The sequence below is a fragment of the Gigantopelta aegis genome, chromosome 11 (genome assembly GCF_016097555.1).
Source record: "Gigantopelta aegis isolate Gae_Host chromosome 11, Gae_host_genome, whole genome shotgun sequence".
NCBI lineage: Eukaryota > Metazoa > Mollusca > Gastropoda > Neomphalida > Peltospiridae > Gigantopelta > Gigantopelta aegis.
Window position 1 is genome coordinate 27,185,874 of NC_054709.1, and position 15,251 is coordinate 27,201,124.

General features: G+C 41.4%; 1 protein-coding gene across 1 annotated transcript; it reads right to left on the reverse strand.

Moving 5' to 3' along the window:
• Positions 1–1,664: 1,664 nt before the first annotated feature.
• Positions 1,665–14,975, reverse strand: LOC121385588 (carboxypeptidase inhibitor SmCI-like). Its single transcript, XM_041516327.1, has 5 exons — positions 14,843–14,975; positions 11,951–12,070; positions 11,244–11,331; positions 3,298–3,480; positions 1,665–1,865 (listed from the first exon to the last, which is right to left on the reverse strand). The coding sequence occupies exons 1-5, from the start codon at positions 14,915–14,917 to the stop codon at positions 1,690–1,692; spliced, it is 642 nt and encodes a 213-aa protein (XP_041372261.1). The 5' UTR covers positions 14,918–14,975; the 3' UTR covers positions 1,665–1,689.
• Positions 14,976–15,251: the final 276 nt, after the last annotated feature.

Genomic DNA, 15,251 nt, shown 5'->3' on the forward strand with positions numbered 1-15,251 from the left:
TTAAGGACCTTATTTCTCTAAAAATGGATAATAAATAAAAATTACATTAATTGTTGGAAACCAAATCTAGCTATTGCATCACCTTAACTGTACCATGATGGAGTGAAATCCATGTCAACCCTTTTCGGCAATTTTAGTTTTTGAATTATGGACTATTGCCATAATTCAATTAGTTTTACAAAATATCATTAATAAATGGAGTATGGTGGTTATGAAGATGGTTGAATAAAGTACATTTAGGGACAAATCAAATTATTTTTGTTCAGGTAATACTTTGTTGACCATTAAATAGGTCAGTGGTCTGCCTTTCATTCATTCATTATTTCTTTCCATAAGTATATCTGTATGTCAAGATTTGTCTTATTATTATTTATTTATTTATTTATTTATTTATTTTACTGATCGATTGATTGATTGATTGATTGATTTATCGATGTTGGCTTTGTGGAAGCCAAATGACGTAAAAATTGCCTTAGCCTCACTGGGGTTAAGTCCTACCCCCAACCCCCCTCCCTCCTCCTCCATGCCGTTCGCTAAACTTTAAAGTTCCTGAAAACGTAAAATTATTTTACTCGGGGCATAAATTTAATAAAAACAGACCGGCTTCGGTGGTGTCGTGGTTTAGCCATGGGTTCGCAGCCCGGTACCGGCTCCCACCCAGAGCGAGTTTTAGCGACTCAATGGGTAGGTGTAAGGCCACTACACCGTCTCTTCTCTCAGTAACCACTAACAACCATTCACTAACTCTCTGTCCTGAACAGACAGCCCATATAGATGAGATGTGTGCGTGCCCGGGACAGCGTGCTTTAACATTAACTGGGTATAAGCACGAAAATAAGTTGAAATTGAAACGGATAATAAGTGGTAACTCTTTATAATCCTCTATTCAATACAAAACTCTAGTCATTAATACCTGTTCTGGGCAGATAGCTAGCTGGGGTGCTTGTCCTTTTAACTGGCAGGCGCGGATTTTGTGGGGGGCCCAAGGGGCCCGGCCCCCCCCCCCTATTTTTGGGGTCAAGTTATTTTTTTTTCTTAACTATAGCATACACTAGAGTGGAATTACTCAACACATTTTATTTACGTTTATATAGCGTCAGAAATATGGTTAAGGACCACAAAACAATGAGAAAGGAAACTCGCTGCCGCGACTCCAGGGGCTACTCTTTCAGATTAGCAGCAAGATATTACATACCATGGCTGTTGATACACATTGGCCCAGTTGTTCAAAGCAATGTATATTACTGAAACAACTGTTTCGATATTTCTTCCCATTTACTGGCAGCCGCAGTCAACGGAAAATCAGCCTAGCCTAATATGGGAAGGAGAGATGACCACTTTAACTTTTAAAAAAAAGGAAGAGACCAGAGTTTATGAAATTTGGAAGATAACAAAAACAGTATGACAATACCAAAAACATACGTTAATATAGCTATTTTGTTACTCAGATGCGAGGAAATCGCGTTTCAGGCCACATAAATTGCAAAATTTCGCGGGGGAACATGCCCCCGGAACCCTCTAGGGATGTCGGGCGCTTCGCGCCCTCGCCCCCCCCCCCCCTCCCCATTTAAAAATCCTGGATCCGCGCCTGACTGGATACAGTTACTAAAATCAAGTGAAAATAATAAATAGCAATGTTGTATAGATGAACTAGAAGGCGTTAGTTTGTGTGGAAAGTTTATTGTTTAATTATTTTGTTTTACAGACATCAATGCATTTAGCATAAGACTCAAAATTATTGGCGTTTCCACGACATCCGCCGTATGTGAACTCGCGACAATTTTCACTTGTGACGTCATAAAACCATTGCGTCATCGAAGCTTTGCATGGTCCAGTGTCTGCAGTCAGTCGACAGATCTTGTTACCTGGGAAATGAAGAAAAAACAACAATAACTAAATAAAAAGGACTAGCTGCTCAAACGCCTTCTTTTGGATTCCCTGCAAACATTTCAGTAGAATAACGCATCTACAGTTGAACCTAAACAGTAGACTATTTCTAACTTATTAATATACAAAGAATAGATAAGGTCTCACTACAAAGTTAAATTTTGTTTTATTTAACCACAGTATTAAAACACATTGATATTTGAATTATCGGCTGTGGATGTCAAACATTTGGTAATTTTTGACATATAGTCTTAGAGAAGAAACCCGCTACATTTTTTCCATCAGTAGCAAGGGATCTTTTATATGCACCATTCCACAGACAGGATAACATATACCACAGCCTTTGATGTACCAGTCGTGGTGCACTGGCTGGAACGAGAAATAGTCCATTGGGCCCACTGATGGGGATCGATCCTAAACCGACCGCTCATCACTTTCCCACTGGCCTACGTCCTGCCAGTCTCATTGTACACTGAAATCTATGTTACATTGCCCAACTTCAAATCGAGATTACTAGAACGGGTTATTGTTGCAATAACGACATATACCATCCCAGAGATATATTATATATTTCTTTATTTCTACTCCAGAATTGAGAACATTTAAGTCTGTTGGGGGGGGGGGGGTCTCCTCCCCCCCCCCCCTTTTTTTTGTTTTGTTTGTTTGGTGCTATATGACCCCATCTGCCTGTAGCAGCTATCTTAACAGGTAGTGTAGGAAGTGATTCATACCGACCACCTGTTCCGCTGTTCACCAATGTTCCAAACGAGCAATACATAATAGTACAAAATAACATAGAAACAATCCAGCCATCGGACTTGCCACTGAAAACATGCATATCGTTTTAACAACCACTCCATCCCTATTACTAGAAAACGTTATGTGAATCATAAATGTTGACACAATTGGGACCTAGTATTAATGAATTTCTTACGTGGAAATGCATTGCGTAGTGAGCTAGCAGGGGGGCAGTTGCCCCCCCCCCCCCCCCTCGAAAAAAATCCGGAAAGCATTATAGAAACTTAAAGAAAATTCTCTTCTTAACTGTTTAAGGAGTTTTAGACTATTAACTACTCGGTTGCCCCCCCCCCCCCCCCCCCCCCTCAAACAAAAAATCCTAGCTACGGCCCTGCTAAGCCTATATTTGATTGTATAAAATTATAAATAAAAACAAAACAAAAAACGTGTTTCCAATTTAGTTCTTCGTGGTTCGTAATCGTCATCGTTAATGTTAATTCCAGTGAATGATTCACTTTGATATTTATGTCACCACCATGGAACATCTGATTAAATTTCTTTAATTTTATATCCAACATATGTGGGGTATTGTCGTATGATACAAGAAATATCACATCTCGTTTTCATTAATGGATGTGCTAGAAAATGAATGCCGAAAGACGTTTTACTTACTTCGATGGCATACATCTTGACATAGACCTTCTGTTGAAAACATGTTGTCGTTGTCAGGACAACCGCTGTACACAAACTCTTCACAGAGCTGTGACGTAGAGTTGAAGAACCACATGACGTAACTGAACTGGCAGTGACCTCGTTCTGGCGGCTGTTTACACATATCTTCCTCCTCACGCAGGTCTAGGATAAAATAATGATTATAGGTAGTACTAAACCAAATAACTTCCGGCTGGGTCAAAGTTCGAGCTGCACCCAATATTTTGATAGAGCAGTTAATACCATATGTCCTGTCATTGATGATAAATGTGAGCGTGTTTGTTGTACAAAAACAAAATTAGTTTCATCAGGGCAATTGTATTTCATCTAACTAGTGCCACTGTGTCAAGTAGCCTTGTGCTTGAAACATGCATTTAAAAAGCACTGTGCGGTACCAAGGTAGTCATAGACGCTACGCGTTATCTGTGAAATGAGTAGCTTCACCGCCAATTTTTTTCTGATTCACTTTAAAGCCGCACACCCTAGTTCCATCCAGCGAAAATAAATTATAATTTGGTTACTCTACAAACCTGTAACACACTTAGATCATGTTTTTATAAAATGGAGTGAAAAAGCAGGTTTTATATCGATAAATACCATGGGAATCTCCATGTCCCAATTGCTTGAAATAATTTTGAAAGTTAGTATTAATGCCTACGTCACGACAAATTTCACAGAATTGGGGTGCGTTTCTTTCACCTCTCCTGGACATGTTCCAACTGTTCTGTCCTGGTTGTATCCCCTCTCCAGATATCGGAAGACTTAGCAAAATTATTGGTTTTAAGGGTTTGTAACGTTTTGTATTGAGACACTTACTTGTCTGAACTTTATTGTTACTGAAAATGTTCACGAACTGTGAAGAAAAATCTCACAAATGAACAACAACAAATCGGATTTTGATTGCGCGAACCGTGCACGAGAAAACAAACCGAACCAAAATGATAACGGTCACGTGATATGCCAACGTCTGTGACATTGAAATGGAAATATCCCCTCCAAAAATAGATTAGACCTTGTCTGCTCAACGTTTTTTTCTCAGACGTGCGTGCGATTTATGAAATACGAAAAATGCATTTTGTGGTATTACAAAAACCAGGATTACCAAAAAACACTTCAGGTGAATGGAAATATATATTCTAAATAATAAACGGTAAGTAAAGTGCAATTTTATTTGTGAAAAAAAATGGGTTTAATAGCGAAAAACAACGCCGTAATGGTTAACAACTAGCCGTAACTAGGGTGTGTCCCTTTAAGGGTGAGGGGTGATAGTATTTATATCCGTGGTGCATATGTCGATTGATACGCTGCAGGTATGGTTTGTAGCCACATATATTACAATTGTCGTCTATGGGGTTTGATTTGGTGGTACACACCCTTTAGGGCCGAAATCTCTAGTATAGTTTCATTTATATTTCAAAAACGTTTGTTTTACTTTTTTAGCGCGCAAAATACAGAAGTGAAAAAAGGGGGACTACTCCCAATGATTCGATAGCAAATAATATCATCTAGACATTACTCTCAACTAACAAAGCCCTAGTTGGACTTAATTAAATTGGATTATCTTATATACGATTTCAATAACCTGTATTATATCAACATTTACATAGATCATCCGCATTAACTGTAACATTCTCTGTGACTGTCACGGGGATTCTATAATTCCCGTAACTGAATAAAACACGATTATCAAAATATCTCCCCTAACTGTATATCTATTAGATCTCTCTGTAACAGGCTGTTAAACCCTAGTACGGCTCGTCTCTAGGTATGATCAGAGATACGATCTTATATAAAGTATATATACTCTTCAAAAGAAGAAACGCAAAACCACATTGTCGTAACATTTGGAGAATTGATTTAATTATTGAATGGTGAGTCCGATAATTACCAAATGTTGCAGGATTGTTCACAATTCACTCTAGTCCATTGTGAGTAAGTGATAGGACACACCACCAAGGTCAAGGTCATCTGGAGTCAATACCGGGTGTGGCCTCCGCGTGTGTTGACAACTGCCTGGCACCGCCTGCCCATTGAAGCAACCAGAGTACGGATGACGTCCCGGGGGATGGTGGCCCACTCGGCCTGCAAGGCTGCTGCCAGCTCGGGCAGGGTCTGGGGCTGTGGTTGTCGCTGTAGGAGGCGTCGGTCCAACTCGTCCCATAGATGCTCAAGTGGGTTCAAATCCGGTGATGTCGATGGCCAAGGAAGGACATTAATGTTGTTGTTCTGTAGGAAAGCCGTTGTGAGACGTGCTGTGTGAGGCCTGGCGTTGTCATGTTGGAACACTGCGTTGGCGTTGGCCATAACTGGAACGATGTGTGGCCGGAGGATCTGGTCAATGTAGCCCTGTGCATTCAGGTTGCCCTGCACGTGGACCAGGTCAGTTCTGCCAGTGTGTGAGATGGCTGCCCACACCATGACACTACCCCCGCCGAATCTGTCCACTTCCTGCACGCAGTTTGCCGCATAACGTTCACCACGACGCCTATACACGCGACATCTTCCATCATGACGTCGGAGCAGAAATCGGGACTCGTCACTGAACCACACCTGTCTCCATCGCAGTTGAGACCATTGTCGATGAATCTGGCACCACTGCAGTCGGAGTCGACGGTGTTGTGGTGTTAAGATGACACCTCGAACTGGACGTCTGGCACGAATTCCTACCTCACGTAGGCGGTTCCGTACGGTCTGGTCGGATATCCTGCGCAAACCTGGTATTGCTGCGGCTGTGGAGGTGGCAGTAGTCAATCGTTCCCGAAGGTGGCGTACCCGGATGTAGCGGTCCTGCCCGCGGGTAGTGACCCGTGGTCGACCGGATCTAGGGAGGTCACGTGTTGATCCATGTTGCTGGTAACGGTCCCACAGTCTGGAGATGGTGCTTGGGGACACATGGAATGCCCTGGCAACGGCCGTTCTGGATTCGCCTGCGTCTAGTCGGCCGATGGCATTGTTTCTCTGCGGTTCACTGAGACGTGGCATGTCCTGGATTGTCAACTGTCGGCCAGATACAGAGGCCAGGCAAGCGAACACCCTGCACTTTTATACTGTCGGTGTTCATGTTGCACGTGCAGACAACGCACGTGCAGTGGTGACATGGTTTGCACGTGGCTGCGTTTTTGCGAATATTCACATTTTGGAACTTTATTGTACAGTAGCTGCGTTTTATCGAATGTAACCGTGGGAATGTGTTTGGGACATGCAATGACCTTATATTCACAAAGCATGAACCGGTAGGAAACATAAAATCGGAGTTATAACCCATTTGTACCCTTTTGCGTTTCTTTTTTTGAAGAGTATATATTTATAGCACGTTTAGCTCACTAGAAACACAACAAAAACAAAATACACTTTGGAATCTGTATTAATCTACGCTGACAAATGTACAGCCGTAGTAGTAAATTAATAACAGCAATAATAACAACCCAGAACTGATCACTTAATTAGTTAATCTCTAGGTGTCTAGTTACACAATATGCGAATCACTTCACCGTTACACCACACCCACACGTGTGATAATTGAGAAACGCTTCCAGGAGAAGTTAATTAATAAAGGAATTACAACACCATTCCTAACTGGTTAATTTTTAATTAACCCTAACTACTCATTCAGTAACCTTGTGACACAGAATTAATATTGGTACCTATCACAATAAAGACAATAACCTACAGTGTACCTAGGTCCGCTAGGATGACTGGCTAAGCTTTATATTACCAAATACTCATATATTGTTAGAACAAAATGTCTACGATTTACTTCGTCAGATGACCGAAGACACTGTCTAAAGAATATTGGTATAATACAGTATCAAAATATTTAAAGTCACATCAATCACATCAAGGTTATACACAGAGCAGAAATAATATATTTACCAAAGTCCAAACGGACTAACGTTCCCTCGGGGCCTTCCTATTCGTTCCCCCCACGATATCTCTAAAACACTAGCTATTTATTATAAATCAGGATTTTGCCTGGGGGTACAAGGCGGTACCTCACGTATCATCTCATATTCTACATCTACTAGTATCGGTATATTTCTCTCTGATCGTCAGTCTGGCTGTCGCCAACCGCGAGCAATCTCCTGGCCATAAACAGCACTACCGGAGATATTACGTAACTACTCGCCACATGGCCTCCACAGCTGGACTAAGTGCATATTGGAATGCCCGATCGCGCGAAGTATTACGTAACAAGTTGCCCAGCTAGCTAAGTGCAATTAAACTGCACACGGCCCTCTAACACTATTAAAATCGCCACAGGCGAACAAATTTAAGCGTATGTACCGTCACAGTGACATATAGGGAATTAAATATGTCCTGCTAGAAATAACACGGCAAGGAGTGACGGGGGGTGGGGGGTGGGGGGGGGGGGGTGTATTTGGGATAGTTTGTAAAACAATTAAGACCTCCGAGATGTATTATAGAGCATTATGGCATATGACAGAATTTTTAGCTAACTGGCAGATTAGATAATTGTACTTACATCGGTCATCTAAACAATTACCTTTCATCTAATAGGTCACTATTTCGAGCCCTGCATGATATTAATTATGTAGTCTATATAACTATACTATTACAAGTCGCGTAATTATGTTGAGCCAATCATAATAAAGAACGTTATAGCCTATTAGACTATCTATATTTGCTGCCGGGTTACCAGGGCCGTAGCTAGGATTTTTTGTTGGGGGGGGGGGGGGGGGGGACTGAGTTGTTAATAGTCTAAAACTCCTTAAACGGTTAAGAAGATTAATTTTCGTTAAGTTTCATTTTTTTCGGATCCCCCATCCCCCGCTAGCTATGGCCCTGGTTACCAAATGTGTACTCAGACGTTTTGTTGTGTCCAATGCTCTACTTCTTGATTTTGAAAAGACCAAGACTAAGACCAGAGTGTTTAACGTGCACATTCAGAGCTAGCTGTTGTAGTGCACGCCTGTCCAGGACAGGAAAGATTGGGTGGGTTGGAGAAGGACCCACTTGCACTGGTGCACAGGTGCAAGGGGGGCACCAGCAGTCAGACCGTGGCCGGTAACAGGCGGAGGGTACAATGGTGCTATGGAATTTGGAATGTCCCTTAGGATTAAGCCAAAGAGAAGGGGTGCGCATTTTAATGAATGATTTGAAAAGTAACTTTCTGGACCTTTTGTACATAAGGCGAACCTGTCAGGTAACAGGGAAGTAAATTGACCTATCAGCGTTCCGTAAAACACGAATGTAGTACATTGTAAATACAGACAGTTTTAAAACAAATCAGTGGTTTGTAAGTAAGTATGAAATTTAATATTCGACAGGATGGCACTTGTGTATGTTGTCCACAGGTTTGTTAAATGATATATTATTTTTCATCACCTATTTCTGTGTACCGAGTATGAATACAAGCCTGGGGTGTAGTTACTTCCTGGCAGTCGTGAAAAGGCAAATTAGGAGTTGCCTTCAAAAGTGAAAAAAAAAATATTTAAGATTTAGGTTGATAACACCTAGTTCAGATACATTTGAAGCACAAAATAGTTTAACGACTCAGTGTGTAGGTGTAAGACCACTACACCGACTTGTCTCTCACTAACCACTAACCCAGAGCGAGTTTAACGACTCAGTGTGTAGGTGTAAGACCACTACACCGACTTGTCTCTCACTAACCACTAACTCAGAGCGAGTTTAACGATTCAGTGTATAGGATTACGGTCACTACACCGACTTGTCTCTCACTAACCACTAACTCAGAGTGAGTTTAACGACTCAGTGTGTAGGTGTAAGACCACTACACCGACTTGTCTCTCACTAACCACTAACTCAGAGCGAGTTTAACGACTCAGTGTGTAGGATTACGGTCACTACACCGACTTGTCTCTCTAACCACTAACTCAGAGGGAGTTTAACGACTCAGTGTGTAGGATTATGGTCACTACACCGACTTGTCTCTCACTAACCACTAACTCAGAGCGAGTTTAACGACTCAGTGTATAGGATTACGGTCACTACACCGACTTGTCTCTCACTAACCACTAACTCAGAGCGAGTTTAACGATTCAGTGTATAGGATTACGGTCACTACACCGACTTGTCTCTCACTAACCACTAACTCAGAGCGAGTTTAACGATTCAGTGTATAGGATTACGGTCACTACACCGACTTGTCTCTCACTAACCACTAACTCAGAGCGAGTTTAACGATTCAGTGTATAGGATTACGGTCACTACACCGACTTGTCTCTCACTAACCACTAACCCAGAGGGAGTTTAACGACTCAGTGTGTAGGTGTAAGACCACTACACCGACTTGTCTCTCACTAACCACTAACTCAGAGCGAGTTTAACGACTCAGTGTGTAGGATTAAGGTCACTACACCGACTTGTCTCTCACTAACCACTAACCCAGAGGGAGTTTAACGACTCAGTGTGTAGGATTATGACCACTACACCGACTTGTCTCTCACTAACCACTAACTCAGAGCGAGTTTAACGACTCAGTGTGTAGGATTACGGTCACTACACCGACTTGTCTCTCACTAACCACTAACTCAGAGCGAGTTTAACGACTCAGTGTGTAGGATTACGGTCACTACACCGACTTGTCTCTCACTAACCACTAACTCAGAGCGAGTTTAACGATTCAGTGTATAGGATTACGGTCACTACACCGACTTGTCTCTCACTAACCACTAACTCAGAGCGAGTTTAACGATTCAGTGTATAGGATTACGGTCACTACACCGTCTTGTCTTTCACTAACCACTAACTCAGAGCGAGTTTAATGACTCAGTTTGTAGGATTACGGTCACTACACCGACTTGTCTCTCACTAACCACTAAGTCAGAGCGAGTTTAACGACTCAGTTTGTAGGATTAAGGTCACTACACCGACTTGTCTCTCACTAACCACTAACCCAGAGGGAGTTTAACGACTCAGTGTGTAGGTGTAAGACCACTACACCGACTTGTCTCTCACTAACCACTAACTCAGAGCGAGTTTAACGACTCACTTTGTAGGTGTAAGACCACTACACCGACTTCTCTCTCACTAACCACTAACTCAGAGCGAGTTTAACGACTCAGTGTGTAGGATTACGGTCACTACACCGACTTCTCTCTCACTAACCACTAACTCAGAGGGAGTTTAACGACTCAGTATGTAGGATTACGGTCACTACACCGATTTCTCTCTCACTAACCACTAACTCAGAGCGAGTCCTGGACAGACGCCCTAGCTGAGTTGTGTGGGGAGGTATGTGTGTCTCTGTGCGCACGCGCAGGTCACTACTGGACCCTTAATTGGATGTAAGCAAAGTTCTTTTTCACTACACCACTAACCCTTGATTGGGAGTTTAACGACTTGTGTGTAGGTGATAAGTCACTACACCCGACTTGTCTAATGCTCACTATACCACTTTTCCACAGAAGAAAAGAGTTTACCACTTTGACCAGTGTGATCACTGGTTGTAAGACCAATCAGTTTACATCCCATTTCTCTCCTCACTAACCACTCAACTACCTCAACCGACTGAGCTAAATTAGTATACGAAAATAAGTATACATAATTTAATGAATGAAAGAAAGAAGGAACGAAATGTTTTATTTAACGACACACTCAACACATTTTATTTACGGTTATATAGCGTCGGACATATGGCTAAAGATCACACAGATATTGAGAGAGGAAACCCGCTGTCACCACTTCATGGGTTACTCTTTTCGATTAGCAGCAAGGGATCTTTTATATGCACCATCCCACAGATAGGATAACACATACTAAGGCCTTTCATATACCAGTCGTGGTGCACTGGCTGGAGCGAGAAATAGCCCAATGGGCCCAACGACGGGGATCGATCCCAGCCCGACTGCGCATCAAGCGAACGCTTAACCACTGGGCTACGCCCCGACCCTGAATGAATGTATGGAATAATAGCTACTTACTTTTGCAGATTGCAAACACTGGGCACTGGTTTTCTTGACACTGGCTTTCGGCGGTTTCACAACGGCTACCAGTTGGACAAATGACGAACTAAGGGAAAGAAATCGTAGGGACTATTCCAACAGTATGTTCACAAATAGAGGCTATACATTTTTTCACCATATAACAGCAAAATATATTTAAATGGAGAAAAAAAGAAAGAAATGTTTTATTTAATGCTCTCAGCTCATTCTAATTACAGTTATTTGGCGTTGGACAAACTGTTAGGCACGACACATGGCAGATAAGATTAGAGTAGAAACTCGCTGCCCCCACGTCATTGACGTCATGACTAGCAACAAAAATTTGTTTTTTGTTTTTTGTTTAACAACACCACTAGTGCACATTGATTAGTTAATCATCAGCTAATGGATGTCAAAAATTGGGTAATTCTTACACGTAGTCATCAGAGGAAACTCGTTACATTTTTCCTAATGCATCGAGGGATCTTTTATATGCACTTTCCCACAGACAGGAAAGCACGTACCACGGCTTTAGACCAGTTGTGGTGCACTGGTTGGAACGAGAAAAAAATAAGTTGAATGGATCCACCGAGGTGGTTTGATCCTGCGACGCAAGCACCTCAATCGATCCACCAAAGTGGTTTAAAACTGAAATAAAATAAGTTTTTTTAAAATCGTCAAAATGTTACAAGGCTTAGCATACCCACCTGGCAGACGTCACTGGCAGGTTGATCTTGTTGCATGGGATGAAGGTCTGGTGAATCTGCTGCTTCTGGCTGTGTTTTGACTGCGATTATCAGTTGATAATTCAGTGGTGCATGCTGTTTCTGTTTTAGAAAAAACCCCACAAATAACTGTTGAAAACGTAAAATCTCATTATTTGCTCAAAGAACAAACAACCATAAATAAAATAAAACATTAAATAATTTATCAAGAAAAGAAACATTTATTACCAGCATATTTAAATTAAGATTGTTTCGTGCAGCGCTAGGCAGGGCAGGGCTAGCATGGGCTGGGCTGGGTTGGGCTGGGCTAGCATGGGCTGGGCTGGGCTGGGCTGGGCTGGGCTAGCATGGGCTGGGCATGGGCTGGGCTGGGCTGGGCTGGGCTGGGCTAGCATGGGCTGGGCTGGGCTGGGCTGGGCTGGGCAGGGCAGGGCATGGCAGGGTTAGCATGGGCTGGGCTGGATTGAGTACAGCAGGGCAGGCTTGTGGTGAGCAGGATAGAGAAGGGAATGACAGGATTTATGCTAGCCTATTTGTAGAAAAGCATTTTGATTATTTAAATTAGGCTAGTCTCATAACGCTTAACGTACCATCCATAATATAATACGTATGGCTTTTTGTAACAGTTTCTGATCGTTCTGACCTCTTCCCCTCTTTTGATATGCACTTCCGACATCCTTCTTTGTACTTACCCGATGCCGCACTTTGCAGGTACCTTTCTGCGCTCAGATCCAGTCGACTACCATACACACACTGTGCTAAATATTGCTTACAAGGATTAATTCCATCAATGCACGCCGCCATCTATGTCACGGCGGTCGTGTATGTAGCCTCGACAAATGAGAGCTGACTAACTACATGGCGGGGGTATGTTTTGGGGGGAGCCCAATGTAAGACCACCACACCTCATTCTAAACGTTCATATGCGAAGCACGGGTTACATCTTGGCTGAGTTCAGCCAGACCAAGCAGATTAAATAGTTCGCGAACGTTATATTAGCTAAGTACCCGCCTCGGTGGTGTCGTGGTTAAGCCATCGGACATAAGGCTGGTAGGTACTGGGTTTGCAGCCCAATACCGGCTCCTACCCAGAGCGAGTTTTAACAACTCAATGGGTAGGTGTAAAACCACTACACCCTCTTCTCTCTCACTAACCACTAACAACTAATCCACTGTCGTCGGACATAAGGCTGGCAGGTACTGGGTTCGCAGCCCGGTATCGGCTCCCACCCAGAGCGAGTTTTAACGACTCAATGGGTAGGTGTAAGACCACTACACCCTCTTCTCTCTCACTAATCCACTGTCCAGGACAGACAGCCCAGATAGCTGAGGTGTGTGCCCAGGACAGCGTGTTTGAACCTTAATTGGATATAAGCACGAAAATAAGTTGAAATGAAATGAATATTAGCTAAACGTTTCCTGGCTGAACTTGGGGCTAGTAATATGTATAGTATCATATTGTATCTTACGTTATACAATATCAATATATATCGCGTCCGTTCAAAACGTTTGGAAAACAAATTTGAAATTAAGAAATATATTTATTTCAAAAACTGTAAGTATGAAAAGTTTAATAAAGAATGGGCACAATGGCTCAACCCTTTTATATAGTGAAAGAAAGAGGAAAAAAACCATTACACTTACATAACGATCTACTCAAAGGAAAAACTGTTTGTAATTGAATATTCATGTAACATTCTAACACAGGCCCGACTGCTGTGCCTGTTATTATCATCAGTTTAATTCTGCTTCGTTACTCACCATCAACTTTAGTTTTTTCTTCCTCAATCTAAATAAAATTAGCTCCACTATTACATGTGGATCTAACACCAGCCAGTTGGAGTTCATGTCCACCAATCAAAATCTTACTTGCAGAATCCTGCCAGTGATTTAAAAGTAATTTGAAAACATTCCGAATTATCCTGAGGGTATACGATATGTTTCATGTGAATTACGAATGCCTTATTTAGACCAGTAGAACTAATTTTAATCGGATTGCTAACAACACTGCGTAGTCCCCAATGTCCAGGTAACATTTCGTCTGTAAATAATAATTTAAATATTGACCAATCACACTTCGCCTTTTATAACGTTATTTGGGAGCATACAAATTCTAAAAATATCGGGCGAGTTTATTTTAGTGGCCGCAGTACAGCGAACCATACCAATACGTACGGGGTGGGTTATCAGTCTTCAATTTTACATTAAAAATTATTTATTTATTTATAAAAAAAACCCTAACTAAATCAGTCTTCAGTTTTACATTACAAATTATTTATTTTATAAAATAAAACATATTTTAAGGCATTCGTAATTCACACGAAACATGTCGTATACCCTCAGGATAATTCGGAATGTTTTCAAATTACTTTTAAATCACTGGCAGGATTCTGCAAGTAAGGTTTTGATTGGTGGACATGAGCTCCAACTGGCTGGTGTTAGATCCACATGTAATAGTGGAGATAATTTTAAATAGATTGTTTCTTCCTCTTCTTTTTTTTTTAATTCTTCTTGTTCTTCTTGTTTTCTTTCTTTTTCTTCTTCTTCTTCTCTCGTTGTTACCCTTTTTTCTTTTTCTTTTTTTAAAAGTCCTGGACCATAAGCGTGCATAAAAGGAAGAACTGTTTTATTTTGATTTGTACCTGCATATAACAGAATAGAATGTAATGTGCGTGCGTGTATGCGTATGTATGTGTGTATGTTTGTATATATGTATGTGTGTTTACACATGTATGAATATTAATTTTAAGATAAATTGTAAGGCGGTGTATCAGAGCTCCCCAACCCTGGCACTGTCTAATGGTCTGGGGACAATAAAAAAAAAAAAATAATAATAAAAATATATTAATATATGTGATGTCTTACTAATACGTACCTGTTGTATGATGGCCAATGAACCAGATGACATCAGAAGACACAGCGTCATCAACCAGTTCATTATGTCAGTCATATCAAAAAGGATTCTATACGATTCCAAAGTGACAGAAACAGTAAACGTCCGTCGCGTAGTGTAGACAATCGTCAATTAAAACACGTGACCGTTATAGTCTACATAATAAAGCTGTCACGAGTATCACACTGGGTAATTTTGTTTGATAATGTCACATATTAGTGTCATGCTGGTAGTTACATGGCGGATAGCTGGGGGAGGGGGAGCTGAAGTCGTGAAATTAGGATTTCTAAATAAAAAACAAGATAAAGTTAGTTTTATTTAACGACACCACTAGAGCACATTGATTTATTTAATTTATCATCGGCTATTGGATGTCAATTTTTTTTGTAAT

Coding starts and splice junctions, on each gene's coding strand:
- LOC121385588 (XM_041516327.1), bottom strand. CDS start 14,917: ATGACTGACATAATGAACTGGTTGATGACGCTGTGTCTTCTGATGTCA. Junction 3,481..11,243: donor AGTGTTTGCAATCTGCAAAA/GTAAGTAGCTAT, acceptor ATTTTATCCTAG/ACCTGCGTGAGGAGGAAGAT. Junction 1,866..3,297: donor TCAAGATGTATGCCATCGAA/GTAAGTAAAACG, acceptor TTCATTTCCCAG/GTAACAAGATCTGTCGACTG.